Source organism: Argopecten irradians, chromosome 8, assembly GCF_041381155.1.
Source record: "Argopecten irradians isolate NY chromosome 8, Ai_NY, whole genome shotgun sequence".
Lineage (NCBI taxonomy): Eukaryota > Metazoa > Mollusca > Bivalvia > Pectinida > Pectinidae > Argopecten > Argopecten irradians.
In genome coordinates, this window is record NC_091141.1 from 15,372,136 (window position 1) to 15,395,426 (window position 23,291).

General features: G+C 38.3%; 1 protein-coding gene across 1 annotated transcript in view; it reads left to right on the forward strand.

Annotated features, from left to right (window-relative positions):
• The first annotated feature begins 823 nt into the window (after positions 1 to 823).
• The window catches only part of LOC138329472 (uncharacterized), a 43,461-nt gene continuing 20,993 nt past the window's right edge, over positions 824 to 23,291 (forward strand). Inside the window, exon 1 of the mRNA XM_069276497.1 lies at positions 824 to 1,558. Coding sequence (XP_069132598.1) covers positions 1,444 to 1,558 — 115 coding nt within the window. The 5' untranslated portion in view covers positions 824 to 1,443. The remainder of the gene's footprint in view (positions 1,559 to 23,291) is intronic.

A 23,291-nucleotide genomic window follows, 5' to 3' on the forward strand; every position in this document is an offset into this window, starting at 1 on the left:
CTATGAGACGTAAACTCAGTTTTATTGTCAATTAGCTCGCGTAAGACTTGTGTTTAAAGACATTGTGTATCGATTTTATCGTTATTTCGTTGTTTGTTTATATCAGTCTGTTTCTAAACTTACATTTCCACTGGTCAAAATTCTCGGTTCGCCACTTTGTGGCCCAGTAGGGGGTCGATGTTTATCAAACCGCCTTTGGAGCGGTTTTGAATGTACTTCTTTCATTTACTTGGCGACTGATGTGTGCCACATGTTACTGTGGAGATCTGCGAAAAAGAAATTTAAACAGTCTGTGTAAACGCTGAAAGCTAATTTCTGTGAAAAACGGTCAATTTAATTGCTGTGAATAAGATTTTCGTACGAAGAAATCTTCCTTGGTTTTGCATCAGAGTATGTATATATATTGGAGGTTACTTCAGTGACAAGTTGATTTACAGATAATGTCATATCATCAAGTCCGCCAATCAACATCGTCGGTGCATTGTGCACGGTTTTTATTTATTTTCGTTCCTGCCACATTGTCATCTATCTGACGAATATAAGACAGACAGACAGACAGACAGAGAGGCATTCTTCTATTTTAAAACCCACATCATCACGGAAATCAGTCTAGTGTTGTATAGAGGAAATATACGGCTGCATTCCAGTGGGCTTTGTTTGCGTGTGCATTTCGTATCCTTACAAATGATCATGCAAGATACTATTAAAAACCCTGCACCTACATTTTGCGGTCGATCGTGAATGTTTGAAGCGCTATTCAATGTTTTCTCGGTGACAGATATCCGGCTGTCAGCAGAGAGCATGTGTATGGGTAGTCAGGGGAGAGAAATCCAGAGTGTTCCGACGGACGTCCCTGGGAAATATCGGAGTAGTCAGACTTCTATATGTGATAGACACCGATACACATCTGACGTAATTCCCGATAGTGAATATTTTTAATATTCTGTGTCTGACTAGGATTTAAAGAAGTGCTGATGATGCAGAAATTCCCCTGATTTCCAATGACGCTCCAGTGAGCCTATAGTGGCCGTACCACAGACTGTGTTGTATGCTGCCGGAGAAAGCTCTAGACACCGGTTTACTCTCCCTGGCTGAACACGTGGGGAGTCCCGTCACACAGCCACACTGCGGTATCTCTGTAGCATTGCGTCTTAATGTGACTCCGGAGTGTTACTAAATTATATACCTGTGTATGGAAACATGGAACCATAATGTGAAAGTATTATCCACCTGTGTTTCAATGTACTAGTGGGATTGTGTATTTCGAGGCGGCGGGGCTTTTTCCGCGTGAGTCACCTTGTTTGTTTAATTTGTGATAACATTTTAAAAATAGTCGCACACTGTATATGACGTGTTGTGGGACTACCTGGCCGTGGGTTTAGTTATTCCGTATGTCAGAGCTGGGGGACACCCATTTCTGGCTCTGTGTGGATCAGCGGCGATATGAGAGGAGCTAAGGACACTGTGAGACAGCGGTCAGCATCTAGTGTCATCAAGTGGTCAACTGTGGACGTAACATGTACAATTTTCCTGCTAATGATTTCTTTTACCTGTACAGGTAAGTTCTCCGCCCTTCTGATCTGGGTCAGATAGCGACGGCCCACATGCCTTGTATATATATACTATATCTGGCGAGACTAACTTTCACTATGTACTGCCACCCATTGATAACATAGTTCCACAGTACGAAAATGACCTAACCCCAGCAATAGTGTGCTATCGATTTTTGTGTTATTTTATCCCCGGAGACATTGCGCCAGTTTATGTGTATTGTCTCCCTCAGACGGATGATATTGCCACCATGGGGACACATGTCAGTGTATCTGATATATCTACACAGATTATATAGATTTAGATAGTATCATACAGGTTTACTGTCATTATCATATCTAATATGACTTAGCTGGAATGAAGGCTGGAGACGCCGGCATCATTCCCCATCCCAATGCCTTACAAGTATTCAAATGACACTGCACTTTGCTGTTTTATGTTAGTAAGATACGGAGACGTCCGTCATTATCAAAACAGTAGGAGTGTCGATACACCTGTCTTTTGTAGGGTAATTTGTGTGTTTATACACAATGTGTGTATGAATAAACAAAATGACTGATTACTATGACGTAATTTGAAAATGGGACTACTGTGTGTTTTCATAACAGGCTAAGATACATGCATGTTATGCATTTTTAAATAACTGCTGTATTTTGGACTTTTTGATCTTTAAGTTATTCTTTAATTGTTTGGATTCTGTGTTCTAGTTTGGACGGCATTCGTGTTTGGAATATATCTGGAAAACTTAGCCTCCGGGTTCCCATGTGAAAATGTGTATTAAAATGAGTGAAATGAGTGTGTATTGAAAGTGTAATCGATGTGTAGTGATGGATGACAGTGTCGATAGTGGCTGGGAGTTTTATAATTGTTAACATTCTTATCGGCCCAACATTTATGATTCCATTACGTTAGTCATATTAACAAATTAAATATATCAAATCATGTATTAGTCAAATAAAGCGTATGATAGTATCTAGTGAAGGGTTCTCCTAAAATGTGGTTTAGTCATGATCAGTTAAGGACAATGCTGATAGCCAGCTTTCTTTAGCTGTTGGAAACATTTCAGAGCAACCCTTAGTCAACTCTGCAACTGTTTGTGCAAGCCACTCTGTCAAACCTCAGATTATGTTGTGAATTGTTCGTTCCATTTGTCACGACATCAGCTAATGACAAGGGTGACACTCGGTCTATTGAGGCAAGTAGTGTAATAGTTTTGTATTCGATGCATCCAGTTATGTAGCCCTGGTAACGTTTTGCTGCAGTCACTTAGTGATTTATTTTATAGTCAAATGTCGGTTTATTTCATGAAAAATTTATTTTCATATTTAGCACAAAATCAGATTAATATAGGAGTGGACACTTGGCTTGCATTCCTGACTGGAAAATGTCTGAGGCAGTCACGTAACCTTTTGTGGTAGTTGGCCCAAAATTATTGATCGAACATTAGTTCGGCGGCAAAGGGTATTAAGTGAAAATTTCCGTGTTATTTTTAGCAGTCTGTAATCATACGATAAGAAATTCCAATGGTAGTGGTTAAGGGTATTGCTATGGTATTATGCAATAATTGTTAGATATCATATTAATACACATTCATCTATTTCTTCTTCGATAAACTACTGTTTCCTCGCCCGTTATAAACATAACAATACAGGAACCTACAATACACTTGACACGTCTATCATGTTTACTCATCAAGTCTTGGTCAAACCTATTGATTAAGTATTGGCATTGCATCATGGTAGAAAGTGGAACTTTTTGTGATATTTTTAGCACCCAGTCAACCTAGGATAGGGAAGTCCATTGGTCAAGGATATTTAAAGACTCATACAACAATTGTTTATTGATCTAATTAGAAATTCGATTTTCATTGGTGATACGGGTGACAAATTCCTTAACCCTTTTACACACGAATGCAATCACCAATCTACATTTCATATAGCATAAACATGAAAGACATGTCAACCATATTTTACTGAACGTAATTATCGCATATTGTATTAAATGGTAAATCGATTTGATTTCATATATGCATTTTGTTAGTAATTAGAGAGTGCGAGATATATAAGTAATGAACGTGTGAAATACATATTAATATTAAGTATTTTGATAAAAATTTGAGTTTTATTTGGTGAAATTTATATATAAAAAATATTGTGGTGAAAAATCAAACTATGCTTTAGTTTGCCCGTTGATGTATGTTCAAGAACACAATTCATGAAAGTGTATCTGTAACTTTGTAATTTTCTCACGCTGGTTAGTCGCTACCAAGGGTATGGTCGAGAGTAATGCAAAGTGTTTAACATGACAAAAATCTGAACCATTAAAACTTACTCTTTATACTGTCGTCAAACCCATTTTACATAAAAATGATCAACACCAATAAAGCACAACATTAATTGTCGTGCACAATCACGAATTTAACCATGAAAGATAAACATATGATTAAAAAACTGCCTCGTCATAACTTAGTGAAGAACGAGATCTAAACATTCGGTATGACCCCCGACACATGCTTTGTTGACTCCTATAATTATACCTTGCCTATTTCCGAGTCGTATAGCTATATTAAGAAAGCGTCCCAAAGTAATACAATACATTTCGTGCAACGTAGTATAACATATCTCTGAATTAAATCGGTAATAAAGCCAAGTATATACCATACTACACCTGTATATAACGGAAATACACACCTGTATTAAAGGTAATACACACTTGTATTAACGGTAGTACAAACCTGTATATAATGGTGGTACACCCCATTAAATAACGGTGGTACACACCAGTAAATAACGGTGATACATACCTGTATATAACGGTAATACACACCTGTATTAACGGTAGTACACGCCTGTAGATAGCGGTGGTACATACCTGTATATAATGGTGGTACACACCTGTATATAATGGTGGTACACACCTGTATATAACGGTGGTACATACCTGTATATAACGGTGGTACATACCTGTATATAACGGTAATTCACACGTGTATATAACGGTGGTACACACACACCTGTATATAACGGTAATACACACCTGTATTAACGGTAGTACACGCCTGTAGATAGCGGTGGTACATACCTGTATATAATGATGGCACACACCTGTATATAATGGTGGTACACACCTGTATATAACGGTGGTACATACCTGTATATAACGGCGGAACATACCTGTATATAACGGTGGTAAACACCTGTATATAACGGTAATACACACCTGTATTAACGGTAGTACACGCCTGTAGATAGCGGTGGTACATACCTGTATATAATGATGGCACACACCTGTATATAATGATGGCACACACCTGTATATAATGATGGCACACACCTGTATATAACGGCGGAACATACCTGTATATAACGGTAATTCACACGTGTACATAACGGTAGTACACACCTGAATATAATGGTGGTACACACTTGTATTAACGGTACTACATACCTGTATATAATGGTTGTACATACCTATATATAACGGTGGTACACACCAGTTTTAACGGTGGTACACACTTGTATATTACGGTGGTACACACTTGTATTAACGGTAGTCCACATCTGTATATAACGGTGGTACACACCAGTTTTAACGGTGGTACACACTTGTATATAACGGTGGTACACACTTGTATTAACGGTAGTACACACATGTATATAATGGTGGTACACACCTGTATGTAACGGTGGTAAATACCTGTGTATAACGATGGTACACACCAGTATTAATGGTGGTACACACCTGTATATAACGGCGGTACATACCTGTATATAACGGTGGTACACACCTGTATATAACGGTAGTACATACCTGTATATAACGGTGGTACACACCTGTATATTACGGTGGTACACACCTGTTTATAACGGTGGTGCACACCTGTATATAACGGTAGAACATAGTTTTATATAATGGTGATACACACCTGTATACAACGGTGGTTCACACCTGCATATAACGGTGGTACACTCCTGTACATAACGGTAGTACACACCTGTATATAATGGTGTACACACGTGTATATAACGGTGGTACACACCTGTATATAACGGTGGTACACACCTGTATATAACGGTGGTACACACCTGTACATAACGGTAGTACAAACCTGTAAATAATGGTGTATATAACGGTGGTACACACGTGTATATAACGGTGGTACACACGTGTATATAACGGTGGTACACACCTGTCTACAACGGTGGTACACACCTGTTTATAACGGTGGTGCACACCTGTATATAACGGTAGAACATAGTTGTATATAATGGTGATACACACCTGTATACAACGGTGGTACACACCTGTACATAACGGTAGTACACACGTGTATATAACGGTGGTACACACGTGTATATAACGGTGGTACACACCTGTACATAACGGCAGTACACTCCTGTATATAACGGTGGTACACACCAGTATATAATGGTGGTACATACCTGTATATAACGGTGGTACACACCTATATTTAACGGTGGTACACACGTGTATATAACGGTGGTACACACCTGTATATAACGGTGGTACACACCTGTATATGACGGTGGTACACACCTGTATATAACGGTGGTACACACGTGTATATAACGGTGGTACACACCTGTATACAACGGTGGTACACACCTGTATATAACGGTGGTACATACCTGTATATAACGGTGGTACACACGTGTATATAACGGTGGTACACACCTGTATATAACGGTGGTACACACCTGTATATAACGGTGGTACATACCTATATATAACGGTGGTACACACGTGTATATAACGGTGGTACACACGTGTATATAACGGTGGTACACACCTGTATATAACGGTGGTACACACCTGTATATAACGGTGGTACACACCTGTATATAACGGTGGTACAACCTATATATAACGGTGGTACACACACCTGTATATAACGGTGGTACACACCTGTATATAACGGTAGTACATACCTGTATATAACGGTGGTACACACCTGTATATTACGGTGGTACACACCTGTTTATAACGGTGGTCACACCTGTATATAACGGTAGAACATAGTTTTATATAATGGTGATACACACCTGTATAAACGGTGGTACACCTGATATAACGGTGGTACACCCTGTATATTAACGGTAGTACACACCTGTATATAACGGTGGTACACACCTGTATATAACGGTGGTACACACCTGTATATAACGGTGGTACACACCTGTATATAACGGTGGTACACACCTGTATATAACGGTAGTACACACCTGTATATAACGGTGGTACACACCTGTATATAACGGTGTACACACCTGTATATAACGGTGGTACACACCTGTATATAACGGTGGTACACACCTGTATATAACGGTGGTACACACCTGTATATAACGGTGGTACACACCTGTATATAACGGTGGTACACACCTGTATATAACGGTGGTACACACCTGTATATAACGGTGGTACACACCTGTATATAACGGTGGTACACACCTGTATATAACGGTGGTACACACCTGTATATAACGGTGGTACACACCTGTATATAACGGTGGTACACACCTGTATATAACGGTGGTACACACCTGTATATAACGGTGGTACACACCTGTATATAACGGTGGTACACACCTGTATATAACGGTGGTACACACGTGTATATAACGGTGGTACACACGTGTATATAACGGTGGTACACACCTGTATATAACGGTGGTACACACCTGTATATAACGGTGGTACACACCTGTATATAACGGTGGTACACACCTGTATATAACGGTGGTACACACCTGTATATAACGGTGGTACACACCTGTATATAACGGTGGTACACACCTGTATATAACGGTGGTACACACCTGTATATAACGGTGGTACACACCTGTATATAACGGTGGTACACACCTGTATATAACGGTGGTACACACCTGTATATAACGGTGGTACACACCTGTATATAACGGTGGTACACACCTGTATATAACGGTGGTACACACCTGTATATAACGGTGGTACACACCTGTATATAACGGTGGTACACACCTGTATATAACGGTGGTACACACCTGTATATAACGGTGGTACACACCTGTATATAACGGTGGTACATACCTGTATATAACGGTGGTACACACCTGTATATAACGGTGGTACACACCTGTATATAACGGTGGTACACACCTGTATATAACGGTGGTACACACCTGTATATAACGGTGGTACACACCTGTATATAACGGTGGTACACACCTGTATATAACGGTGGTACACACCTGTATATAACGGTGGTACACACCTGTATATAACGGTGGTACACACCTGTATATAACGGTGGTACATACCTGTATATAACGGTGGTACACACCTGTATATAACGGTGGTACACACCTGTATATAACGGTGGTACACACCTGTATATAACGGTGGTACACACCTGTATATAACGGTGGTACACACCTGTATATAACGGTGGTACACACCTGTATATAACGGTGGTACACACCTGTATATAACGGTGGTACACACCTGTATATAACGGTGGTACACACCTGTATATAACGGTGGTACACACCTGTATATAACGGTGGTACACACCTGTATATAACGGTGGTACACACCTGTATATAACGGTGGTACACACCTGTATATAACGGTGGTACACACCTGTATATAACGGTGGTACACACCTGTATATAACGGTGGTACACACCTGTATATAACGGTGGTACACACCTGTATATAACGGTGGTACACACCTGTATATAACGGTGGTACACACCTGTATACGGTGTATATAACGGTGGTACACACCTGTATATAACGGTGGTACACACCTGTATATAACGGTGGTACACACCTGTATATAACGGTGGTACACACCTGTATATATAACGGTGGTACACACCTGTATATAACGGTGGTACACACCTGTATATAACGGTGGTACACACGTGTATATAACGGTGGTACACACCTGTATATAACGGTGGTACACACCTGTATATAACGGTGGTACACACCTGTATATAACGGTGGTACACACCTGTATATAACGGTGGTAAATGTACAACTTATAACGGTGTACACACGTTATATAACGGTGGTACACACCTGTATATAACGGTGGTACACACCTGTATATAACGGTGGTACACACCTGTATATAACGGTGGTACACACTGTATATAACGGTGGTACACACCTGTATATAACGGTGGTACACACCTGTATATAACGGTGGTACACACCTGTAATAACGGTGTACACACTGTATATAACGGTGGTACACACCTGTATATAAGGTGGTACAACTGTATATAACGGTGGTACACACCTGTACATAACGGTGGTACACACTGTATATAACGGTGGTACACACCTGTATATAACGGTGGTACACACCTGTATATAACGGTGGTACACACCTGTATATAACGGTGGTACACACCTGTATATAACGGTGGTACACACCTGTATATAACGGTGGTACACACCTGTATATAACGGTGGTACACACCTGTATATAACGGTGGTACACACCTGTATATAACGGTGGTACACACCTGTATATAACGGTGGTACACACCTGTATATAACGGTGGTACTGTATACGGTGGTACAACCTGTATATAACGGTGGTACACACCTGTATATAACGGTGGTACACACCTGTATATAACGGTGGTACACACGTGTATATAACGGTGGTACACACCTGTATATAACGGTGGTACACACCTGTATATAACGGTGGTACACACCTGTATATATAACGGTGGTACATACCTATATATAACGGTGGTACACACTGTATATAACGGTGGTACACACTATATATAACGGTGGTACACACCTGTATATAACGGTGGTACACACCTGTATATAACGGTGGTACACACCTGTATATAACGGTGGTACACACCTGTATATAACGGTGGTACACACCTGTATATAACGGTGGTACACACCTGTATATAACGGTGGTACACACCTGTATATAACGGTGGTACACACCTGTATATAACGGTGGTACACACCTGTATATATAACGGTGGTACACACCTGTATATAACGGTGGTACACACCTGTATATAACGGTGGTACACACCTGTATATAACGGTGGTACACACCTGTATATAACGGTGGTACACACCTGTATATAACGGTGGTACACACCTGTATATAACGGTGGTACACACCTGTATATAACGGTGGTACACACCTGTATATAACGGTGGTACACACCTGTATATAACGGTGGTACATACCTGTATATAACGGTGGTACACACCTGTATATAACGGTGGTACACACCTGTATATAACGGTGGTACACACCTGTATATAACGGTGGTACACACTGTATATAACGGTGGTACACACCTGTATATAACGGTGGTACAACCTGTATATAACGGTGGTACATAGTTTTATATAACGGTGGTACACACCTGTATACACACCTGTATATAACGGTTCACACCTGTATATAACGGTGGTACACACCTGTACATAACGGTAGTACACACCTGTATATAATGGTGGTACACACCTGTATATAACGGTGGTACACACCTGTATATAACGGTGGTACACACCTGTATATAACGGTGGTACACACCTGTATATAACGGTAGTACAACCTGTAATAATGTGTATATAACGGTGGTACACACGTGTATATAACGGTGGTACACACTGTATATAACGGTGGTACACACCTGTTAAACGGTGGTACACACTGTATATAACGGTGACACCTGTATATAACGGTGGTAACACACCTGTTAACGGTGGTACACACCTGTATATAACGGTGGTACACACCTGTATATAACGGTGAACATGTATATAATGGTGATACACACCTGTATACAACGGTGGTACACACCTGTAATAACGGTGTACACACTGTATAATAACGGTGGTACACACGTGTATATAACGGTGGTACACACCTGTATATAACGGTGGTACACACCTGTATATAACGGTGGTACACACCTGTATATAACGGTGGTACACACCTGTATATAATGGTGGTACACACCTGTATTAACGGTGGTACACACCTGTATATAACGGTGGTACACACCTGTATATAACGGTGGTACACACCTGTATATAACGGTGGTACACACCTGTATATAACGGTGGTACACACCTGTATATAACGGTGGTACACACCTGTATATATAACGGTGGTACACACACCTGTATATAACGGTGGTACACACCTGTATATAACGGTGGTACACACCTGTATATAACGGTGGTACATACCTGTATATAACGGTGGTACACACCTGTATATAACGGTGGTACACACCTGTATATAACGGTGGTACACACCTGTATATAACGGTGGTACACACCTGTATATAACGGTGGTACACACCTGTATATAACGGTGGTACACACCTGTATATAACGGTGGTACAACCTTATATAACGGTGTACACATGTATATAAGGTGGTACACACGTGTATATAATGGTGGTAACGGTAACGGTGGTACATACCTATATATAACGGTGGTACACACCTGTATATAACGGTGGTACACACCTGTATATAACGGTGGTACATACCTATATATAACGGTGGTACACACGTGTATATAACGGTGGCACACACGTGTATATAACGGTGGTACATACCTATATATAACGGTGGTACACACCTGTATATAACGGTGGTACACACCTGTATATAACGGTGGTACACACCTGTATATAACGGTGGTACACACCTGTATATAACCGTGGTACATACCTATATATAACGCTGGTACACACGTGTATATAACGGTGGTACACACGTGTATATAACGGTGGTACACACCAGTATATAATGGTGTACACACCTGTACATAACGGCAGTACACTCCTGTATATAACGGTGGTACACACCAGTATATAATGGTGGTACATACCTGTATATAACGGTGGTACACACCTATATTTAACGGTGGTACACACGTGTATATAACGGTGGTACACACCTGTATATAACGGTGGTACACATCTGTATATAACGGTGGTACACACCTGTATATAACGGTGGTACACACTTGTATTAACGGTGGTACACACCTGTATATAACGGTGGTACACACCTGCATATAACGGTGGTACACTCCTGTACATAACGGTAGTACACACCTGTATATAATGGTGTACACACGTGTATATAACGGTGGTACACACCTGTATATAACGGTGGTACACACCTGTACATAACGGTAGTACACACCTGTAAATAATGGTGTACACACGTGTATATAACGGTGGTACACACCTGTATATAACGGTGGTACACACCTGTATATAACGGTGGTACACACCTGTATATAACGGTAGTACACACCTGTATATAACGGTGGTACACACCTGTATATAACGGTGGTACACACCTGTATATAACGGTAGCACACATATAAATGTACAATGATAAACCATTAAAGCTTTTGTTATACAATGGTATCCGAGTTAACAGTTTGCCCCAGGTGAACCCTATACCGGTTTACAGGTGGTGGTTGTCTTACATCTATCTACCCTTTCAGGTGATGGTATGCTTTAGAAATTAACAAGTTATAGAGTGTTTGAAATTTCGGGTACACAGTTCCGAGTTTCCCGTCAGGTGTTCTGTTTGATGTTCCTAATTCCCTTCTTGGTATCTACTGTTCAAGTGCCCTTTGATATAAGTGTACTGTAAACGAACGTCTATTTTAGCTCTAGAAATAAGGTTAATAAAAACGAAAGCTAAGATCATTCTCTAAAATTGTATTCAATCCTCAGTCTCTTCCCGTCATTGTATGATGGCAACTGATCTTGTATAAATGTGAACCTTAAGGAAAAAACATGTTAAGAAATATGCCCTATTTATTGATAAGTGATTTTCTTTATTTTCTGTTAATGTCTCCCCTTTGCGTACTACATTTGATATAAAGCCGGGAATGTTTTGTTTTGCATGGCATTATTACGGTTTATGTATATTTCATATAACATCGCTGAAGTTATTGTGTTAAAAATAGAATAGTATATGTAACATGCCCTTTCAGCTGAAAGCTGACATTGCAATATTACGAACCAACGGTGTTTTTCAATGCACTGGTAATAAGAATTGATTTTTATCTGACATGAGCTTGTTAACGTACGTATCGTTAACGTAATACGGATATGTCTTTCCATGATGCGGTCTATAGTATGACCTTAACACACTGGAACATTGCCCGCGACGATGCCACATAAACATAAAATGTAATGATTTGCTGATATGTTTCAGAGACACTGAAAACATACTTCCATCTGTTGGTGTGATAATAAATTACAAAACTTATATGTCTGCAGATAGGTAGAAACATGCCAGCTGTCTATACCATGTCCTTTCTGCAAAGGAAAAATGTCTCATTTCCTAATACCACAATGGTTGGTTGGTTGGTTAAGTTTAGTTACGTCCTATTAACAGTCATTTAACGACGGCCTCCTCTGTATGTGATGTGTTTGTATGAGGATATTTCGGGAGACTGCGGTATGTTTGTCTTTGCAATCAGACAATGAGGCAGCAGGTTGTTGTTTGGTTTGGTTTATAACATTAACAACAGCCAGGGTCATTTCTAACGCGAGTGGCTTTGTATTGTAGTTTACTGTATTGGTAGTTGAACGATTGGTTCGGCGATAAAATCTGGCGGAATATTGTCCATTTTATTTCTCCAATATAAGTGTCAGTGTTGTACCCAGGAGACCTGAGTTCGCACTAACAGAAGACAAACCACAAACACTTAAAATGACATATGCACTTATCGCATGTGAACCTGTTCCAAACATTAAAGCATTAAAACTCGAGTAAGTGGGTAAATACTAGATCGGAACACACAACAGGATATCTCTCCCACCCCCTAATGCAAATCAAGGCAGTAAAATGGAATTTAAATGCACCGCTGTGATCATGCTAAAAACCTTGGATCTATCTGCAGTGTAATAAACTTTAAAATAACTAAAGGTTGATCGTATCAAGTACTTAACGTGTAAATGTACTCTTCCCTCGGGAAAATGTGGTGCGAATTACTATACCTGTAGTCGTGTTACATCATTTTAGACGTATTTTAAAAGACCGTCTCGTAAAAGATCTTCATACCTGCTTTTGTGTTTAATGTTATCGTGATTAACAACACAGGGTATGAGGCCTAGAAGGACAAATCTGTCCGTATTAAAACTATATGTCAAAGCAATATATAAATCATCAAACCAGGACTTTGAAGGTTCTAGCCAAACAGGGTATACCATAATGTCTATTGGTTAAAACGAACAAATGTCATGTACATCTTAAATTATGAAATATTAAATGAACACAAACATCGTGGCTTTATTTTAGATCGAAATATGACCGTACCTGCATTATACACATTATTAGTTAGATATCGGAATATTATATTATAAAACCATGCCTATGACACCATGTATTGATACAACTGTTACAACTTAAAGACAGGCTTCTCCTATGGGGAAGTAAGCGTCCAATAACAATACAAATGGCCAACTATTTTGCGATCTGTAGGGATGTGGCTTGGTTCGTATTACTTCACTTCTCTGTTTATAACAAAGTTGCTTTAAGGTTCGTCCATGTATTCGTTGTGTTGTGTATTTTGACTGTGTATTGTTTTGGGAGCCAGCAGTATATTTTTATCTCCTTATATTAGTGTAGGTTTTATCTTTTATAGCATTGTCACTGAACCAGAATGCAAAAGACACAAAGGACACTGAAGCAGCATATCTCACCATTTACATTAAATACAACCAGTCGTCTAACAGGCACGGCACTAGCATTGTATCTGCTGCCCCTTCGCACGCATAAAAGGCGACTAAATTTAGACTCGTACATTTTCCTTTCTTTCTAAATGACGATTTTTGTTAATAAAGACTCCTTTGAGCTCGCTCCTGCGATAAATATTTTGGGTTTTGTCCCATGACTGAGACATATGATACTCTTTATATAAGTGTGGTAGGTTCTGCTCATGTTTGATTTAGGACCTTATGTTTTCTTTCTTTCTAACTTACTTTCTTCCTAACGTCTCCCTTGACACCACTTCACATTTGGCCTTCGGTTGAGAGCTCGCCCATGTAAGGTAGGCTCTGGGTTCTGTCCCCTGGTAGAGTCACACTTAAGTCTTTAGTTTCTGCTCATATTTAGCGCTCAGCATAACGGGAGTGGGACGACAGATTCGCCCGTTGCCAGTTGCCAGTAAAATTTGACCAGGTGGGGTGTGTTCAAACAAACCTGCTCATACTGAGCTCTTAGCATCAGGCCAGTTAGGAAGAACCGAAAATATAAGGTCCCAAATTTAGTCGCCTTTTACGATTATGCAATTCGGCAGCAAGTAAAGTTATAACAGGCAGATGTCTGGTACATAGACCATTAGACACCAAAATATGTTGACATTTATTTATAGTGCGTTGTTCGGTTTTTCCATATCATACAGCATGCTGTATCATTGTTAGACAGCGGAGTTATACATACGTCTAAATATCGTGATGTTTATAATCCTAGATAATAGTATTGACAACATGATCACTTACTATAAACTAAAGTATTTACTTTCATTTTGATACTTTTTCCACAACAAACATTCCACTTGTTTATCCTTAGGTGTCTCCCATCTTGGCAAACCCCGCCTGGCCAACAGTTCTGTTTATCGGTAACCTCTCGTTTATACAACTGGTATATCGTAAATTCCGAATGATATATCCAATTAGACCAAGAGTGGAATATTCTGTACGTGCTTTTGTCTGCATTGCAGTAATTACATTATACCACGTGTAGTAGTAGATTCACTCTCTATTAAAACATATTTATATTTATAAACACACGAATCCTTAAGTTCTTCTTAATGAAAGACATTTTAAAACTATGAGACAGAGTATGGGGTCACTAGATGAAATTTGTGAATGAATTATTTGACCTATTGACCACAACGTCGCAGTTTTTCTTCAGACGCTTTTACGTTGAACAGGAGAATTGGTAAAGCAAACAAAAACAAAGTTTAGCAATCGCAAACAAAATTCGTTGCATGGTCTTATTCGATCATCATAGCAAGAACAGGAAATTATTTCAAATTAACTAGTTACGATCTAGGGTCTTTGCGTGGTCACAACGAGAGTTATATCTTCTGTAGAATAATCAAGGTCTTGCTGAGCGGAAATAATGATGTTTTTGTTGAGTGAATCAGGGTAGGTTTTAAGATTACTTTGTCCTAAGATGACCTGCAATAATCTCTTTATATTCCTGTCTAGGGGATAATATAATCCTATCTTTTCATAGTCGGAGGGAAATTCATTTCTTCATGGGCATCACCCCGAACACGTTGAATTCTACACTATAATTATATGATATAAAGCTTACACCCGAAAGGCCAACATTCATCAATGTAAACGCTATAGGTAATTCATAATTTGTGAATTTGTAGTAAACCCGAGTCTTTTCTACCAGCTTAAATAGCAAACATATATTTGCTGACTGGATTTGCTTGACTGCACAGGAAAGTTTGATAAATATAGTCCCATATCGTGATTTTGCTAAAAGTATCGTGAAAGTTCTCCATCCCCGTATCATAGCTCCATAATGGGTAAATACAGGGTGACTAAGAGTTAAGTACCCGTCTTTGTGTCGAATTAGTGCTTTCTGAGGTGAGACTACGTCATGCCTCATTGGCCACTGAACGTTGATCAGTTTGTTTCATATTTGACTGTTATCCTTTGACCTCGTGTGAAAACTCTACCCAGTAATAAATAGTTACTTCTGCATTTCTCTATCATACTACAGCAGTGACGTCCACATAACATGCCATCGACATGGTCGACTAAACCATCTAAAATTATGTCTCGAATCAGTAATTATTGTAACAACCGTGAACATTGATACACCATTAGTCGGCGAGAGTGTAGCGTTGTACCATCAGATTCATCAGCACGCATTCGTGAACAGACAAATTGTTTAGGCTAGGCTTCTAAATTGGATATGACAGATAATTTACCTTGTTTAACGTCAATGTTAGGTTGGGGATAAAGGTGTGTCAATGCTGACATTTCAATCAGTTTTTACCAGATCCTCATTTACAATTTCGTCATCCTTCATGTTTAACATACAATTGCGTAGCAATCGGTTATCGATGAAGCCAAAAACACTAGGTACCTCTTCACTTCCGAATGATTCTATTTTTGTCTACCTATTATAACGTCCCCTGCAGCTTTTGATATGAACATCTAAATCATGCACCATCAGTAGCAGCTGTCCCTCGTGGATCTAGCATTCGTGAGTGGGAGTATTTGGTATTGGTTTATGCTGCTTGACCGTATGAGATATGTGACGTAAAACACTACATCTATTTAACCATATAATGCTATCTTACTGCCACCGACGCCGAGCATCACCACCATTAGTACTGGTAACAGGGACACTCTACTTAAGTAATAAATGATTACAAAAGTAAAGATACATTCCCGATTTAGGTCGCCGTTGGCAATAATAGAACGGGTCAATTACCACGTCCTTCCTGCAGGGTTGTGGAACACTAGGATCAAAATTTTCATTTATTCTAAACAATTCATTTGGTTTGGTTTTAACTCTGAACAAGTCGTCAACGCAGCGTTATTGAGATATTTCTACAAGTTTCGCCAACACGATTGAACATATAACGGTCTATTGAACAGGTTGTGTTCGAACATTACTAAATACAACATCCTAATATTTAATGTTGTCAGTGAATTACGTGTTCAGGGAAAGCTATATAAGATCAACAGCTGTTAGACATTGACTTCAGCTAAATACTCCCATCGATCTGTGTATTCTGCTATCAAATCGCTGGGATGTCTAACCTTCCGCTCCAGATGTTGCGCTAATACGGTGGTCAGTCGGATTGGCTTCAAGGCCAATGTTTGTATATACAATCGAGTCCACTAATTAATGATGTATTCAATGCCCCGTTAAATAGTTCTAATCAGATGAATAAGATTATGTCAAATCATTGTTAGTGATGTGGTCGCTTTATATATTTGAATATGGACAGGGAATACTACGGTACATGGCATTCCACCATCATCAATATCTAATATTGGAGTTACATGTATTGCATGGTTTTAATAACGCTTACGTTTACTTTGAACTCGTTTGCCCCATTTTGTTAAGCTTGTGCTTTTGTGACATACCTAAGATGGTAACAAATAATAGGAACTCGTTTCGACATTTTATTTAAATTAGTTTACCATTGAATACAGGAAGTATTTCCCACGTATTTTCGTAACAAAAGAACGGGATACTTTAAAACAAAACTATATATATGTATATGAATTATATGTTTTATTCTATATTGTTTTATTTTATTAGATTAAGGTTTGGGTCAAAATAATAAAATTTGAAATTCGTCCCTGAGATTCTGCTTTAATTTTTCCTTCTCCCAAAATCTGTCATACGTAGATGAGCAGTAATTGGCATGATTTTGTCTTTAGACAATCCACCTGTTTACAGCTCTGAGTGAGGTATTTACTCTCCCTATTTTGAAAGATAAACATAAACGCCGAGCCCCAGATTATCATTTTCACTTTCTTTATTTACGCTTCCTTGTCCAGTACCAAATTTGCAACACCAGAAGTACTGTACAGAGGAACGTCAAATTCTATAAACATTTGTCGTGATCCCCTTGTACCGAAATAGTGTTTTATTACTCCGAGGAAACATATTGTGGTCACAGTGTTATAAATTAACGCTTGTCTATCACAACAGCGTCAAGTCAAGATTTATATTTGCTTTCCCCGCTGATTTATTGTTGAGAAGAATTGGAAATGTACACAGAATATTTACAGTGTAAATACTGCGACAGCCTCATGTTTAAATAACGGTCAAATCAGGCATCGACAGGAAACTCGGATGTTTGCTCCAATTGTATATTGTTTTAAGGTCGTGAAATAGTAATGGACATCAATATTGTGAGCTGCTCTGCCATTTAGTATTCTGTAGTTTGGAAATAACAATTCTTGTCTTAACACATTATAAAAGACACAACATGCATTTGATATACAAACGATACTTATTAATGTAAACCATTGAGCTCAAACGTGAATTCAAATTTACACGTAAAAGCGTATTTAAAATCAAATAATGTAAATAATTGTAGTCGCGAATATGTATGAATTGAGGAAGACGTGAAATATAGAGAAAACGTGGTCAGTGTTTTAAAACATAACCTGTATTGTGATGAGGGTTAATAAAGACAAAAGTGACAAGCCTCCGACGATCCGCTTTTTATTTCTGACCCGAGCCAAACATACAGCTTATATTTAGGATACTGGCCATGTTGTTCTGCAACATATATTCAAAACATATACACTTAAGCTAAAAGAAATTGTTACAAATATATCCATCTTTCTATCAATGTTTCAACAATGAAGTAGGTCGTCGAATAGGCACACGTGCTGAAATTCTAAAATAAGGCTGTTTTCCGTCAGTACACCGAATAAAACAAAAATATATGTGGTAGGTGTATTCCGACAACACCAATGCTGGTTAAAGGATAAATAATGTATAACCGAAGATAAGTTAGTTTCAAGTAACAAAACCTCTCATGTACGATGTCTCTGGACTTTAAATCGAATCTGAGCATAGTGGTGTAGATAGTCGGCATTATGTAAAATTCAGCAATACGATGTTTTTCCCTTTACGAAAGCAATATTATTGATAATAATCTTAATCTTCCACATTTTTAGTTCCTGAATGAATCCCTTGTTGATATTAGGCACCACCAATGGCGTAATGTTTGAAAGTATCAAAGAGTGTAATGATACGCAATTACAAACTCGAAGAAATCTAATCGCTACATTTAAACATTGACTAGACGAATTAATCTCTATAGCCGGTACAAATTGCGGACTCTGCGGAATGCTTAAGAGAAATGCTCCAGTTCAAGGAAGACCTGCGAGGTCGACTTCCAGATGTTTATCTTAGGAATCATTGAGCTCTTGAATGTCTCAAGTGCTAAACATAATACTATTTTAAAGTGCTTAAAGTCGAATGCAATAGCTATCTGTAATCTCTCTTGGTCAGAACATTTGTAACGTAAATATTTCAACGAGATCACCCTTGGTGTTAATTTGTCGGCACCGATATTATTATTTGCTCCTGTTTTAGTCTCTGTTTTCGAAATTACACACATCCAAGTTTCGTCTTTATTCGACGAATCTTGTTATTACTTGGCATTGATTTATTGATAGATACCAATCTTCACTGCAAAAAGACAGAAAGCTTGATTTGTAAGCAAATTGTGCATCCACCGCTCGTTGATTGATCTCGTCTCAATTGTAATGCATGTACGGCTTATTTCCAGCATAAACTATAATCGAGATTTGGACAGATAAACATATACAACGAAACCAATTATTTCAAAGGTATTCCATGGATCCAAAGATGGTGAATGCTGTTGTATAGTACCAAATAAAGTCGTTCTCAATATAAAGACTAGCATTAAAAGCATACCGTATGGGGTTGGTCACGATGGAATGTTTGAGGATACCTTATGTGTGTGGTATCATGAGGTCGATACGGGCTTATAAGAGAAAGGTCTGACCATGTTAGCTTACTGGTATTGCCTCGAGGCACTGCGATCTTTAAACTATTAATTTCCTTAATATGTGTGTATAACACGAGGTTTGACTAGGATCAATATTAACGACGGAGCGTCACGATGAAAGCGTTGGCTTGAAGCAGCAGAACGTTCCTATCATCTGTTGCTATGTCACTACGCGATATAAGCAACCTTAAAAACTTTCTGACAAAATATGGAAACACAGGAGTGGCAAAAATCAATTAATTAATTAAGTTTATCCAACGTGATGTCATAGTATGGATTTTATTGTTATTTTAAGACTGCCCAAAAGAAATAATAATAATAATAATAACATTGAACACTGCTATCAATAATTCAAATTAATAATATCTGTTTTGAATGGCATGGTTTATAGATTCAGTTTTTGAGATAACAATTACTTTCTGTTGACAGCTTATATCTGAAATACAAGTTGAGTCATCTACAAATACAAACCAGCAAGGAATAATGACACATGGATTTTGTGAAACGTTGTAACATCCAAGATTTTACTGTATAATTAATAGATTTTTGAGCATAAATGCAATTTTGAAAGGTGGATTTTACTGTCATGCAAATGCTATTTAGCAGCCTAAAAGTATTCTAGATGTGTCTAATTCTTTTCAAAAAGATCTTATATTGTGGCAATGATTTAAACACTAAATTGCGACCAAAAGCGCTGAATCAAGCACTGAAGTGACTGATTAATGCATTTTCTTTCAAAATACCAAAAGCTATCTAAAAGTAGCATACTACATTTTTCTTTCGTGACATATTCCTCTGTTAATCAATAGAGTATGTATAGTTAAGACAGACCGTAGATGTACGGGAACACCCCATGACGTGCACCTTGTACTGGTATACAGACGTCCATGTTGGCAGTATCTTATATTTTCGCTGGGAGGATATTTTCACGATTTCGCGGAATATTGATACGATCGAAAAAACCGGCATCGACATTTCAAGATATTTCGAATCTTTTATAAGCTTAAAGCCATATCGCGAAAATTTAAAACAGATAAAAATTTAAATCTTTTTTATACTTTAATTTTTTAATCTAATCGGAGAGATTTTGACCACCACAAATAGCCTAAAATAAACGGTTATGCGTTATTTTGCAATAAATAGTGTCAGCAATTGATAATTTTGTTGGAGGGATGGACTGATGATGATGATTAAGATGATGTCCTTTATACATACCATAATCATTACATTAAATAAACTATATGGCGTATCATTTGTTTGTGTTCATCTTGCGTTTGGTTATGTAAGGACGGAGGAGTCTATTGGTGTTGTGAGCAAGAATGTTATCTGGGGGACTGTGCCATATTTGTGTTGTCTCATTGTGATAGAGCGACTCGTGACTTCTTTATGACCACTTCCTAAATTATATCGCCAAAGACGCAGAGCATCAACCCGGTCACATTACATGTATTTGTAATTGTAAACCTTTATGATTTAGAAAAGAACATCTCATTAGCTGTATTATCATCACATGATCAGATTATAACGGCGCTGATATACCGAAACTAGTATTAGTTAAGCTAAAACTAGATACATTTGAATTTTGATTATTGAATGATGATGATGAGGAGGAGGGTGATGAAGATGATAATGAAGGGGAGGTTGTAATAAAAATACCATATGTACTCGAAATTACCTTAGATGATATTTAATTGCAAATGGCATTGACATTCTGTAAAATATTACAACGTACATTTATGCTACAGTTTTAATTTTTTATTATACCCTTTATGTATCTACTCTTAACTCGGTAAACATTTTGTCATATTGCAATAATCTAAGTAGAGTATGCAGTTTCAGTATGATAATATGGACCTCTCCTTGGTAGTGTTGGAGGAAGTCTATAAATACGACATATTTATGGAGTTTTCATGATAACGAACACATCTGTTACACAAGTACAAATATATGTACGATTTAGGCCTTTTTCGTCCTTTCTGCTCAACTTAAATCCAGAAGAAAACCCCATTTTTCGCACCCATGAGTTGATATGTTAATAGGAGGGCTTGACAGATATTGGCTTCTCTCTTGATATTCAGCTATATGATATCCGTATATAAACCTCTCGGTATGAGGTCGCACAATTATTGTAACGGATGGCCTCAAGAAAATAGCATTACTTTAGTAGATATTTTCTATAAGTAACCCCATCCTTCAAGCAAAGTTAATCATTGTATGATGTATCGCCTGAGCTCAATCACTATACACATTTGAGAAATACACGCCGAATTATAAGTTTGGTACTGAGTTATTTTTGAATATCATAATCCCCCTCCCTGTGTGCAGGATCAGTTCCAATACCAGCATTCTAGCGCAATAAAGTGGTTGTCATTATCGCCCTCCAATCGCCTTAGCACCACCACTCGTTGTCAGAGATATCGCTCTTTATACTTCCTCATTCCGTACACGTGCATTCCAAGGAGTTTACCTCATAATGCATCTACTCATAACGGCAGACTATGTCCTGACAAACTCATTCATCAGCGACCTGCACACACCTAAAGCACTCACAAGGTGTAAATGATAATGCTGCAAGGCTAGGCACGTAACACGTCATATGCACTGCCGCTGATCCAACTATTTTATAACTAATAAATACATGTAATGTCAGTGTAATTATGGCAAAGGGCTAATTGCTATGCTGGCTGACATATAGTGAAATTAACTATAAATCTATGTGTTACTATTTAATCTATACAAGTCAATGACAATGGGCCATTAAAACCACTAAAATTTCTTCTACCAACATGTTATAAATCCTTTCATAATATTTCAAATCAGTATGGCATGGTTCGGAAGTTCCGCTTCACTCAATAAGATTATATGAAGAAAAAAATATTTAAAATTTACTCGATGTTATGTTTTTGATATTGTTTCAGATTTTGTCGGCGGCTGTAATCATCATATCTCTAACCTTTTACATTGCGTTCAACAACTATTGAATAGTCCCAATAATATTAATCGGGATGAAATGGAAGTCTTTGCCAGAAAGAAATTTATCCAAGGTTATAAAAGCTACACTACAGCTCAAAGACACTGACCGAGATACCTAACTCACTCGATGTTTAAAAGAAGGAATCGTGCAAGTAATGAATTTCGCAAT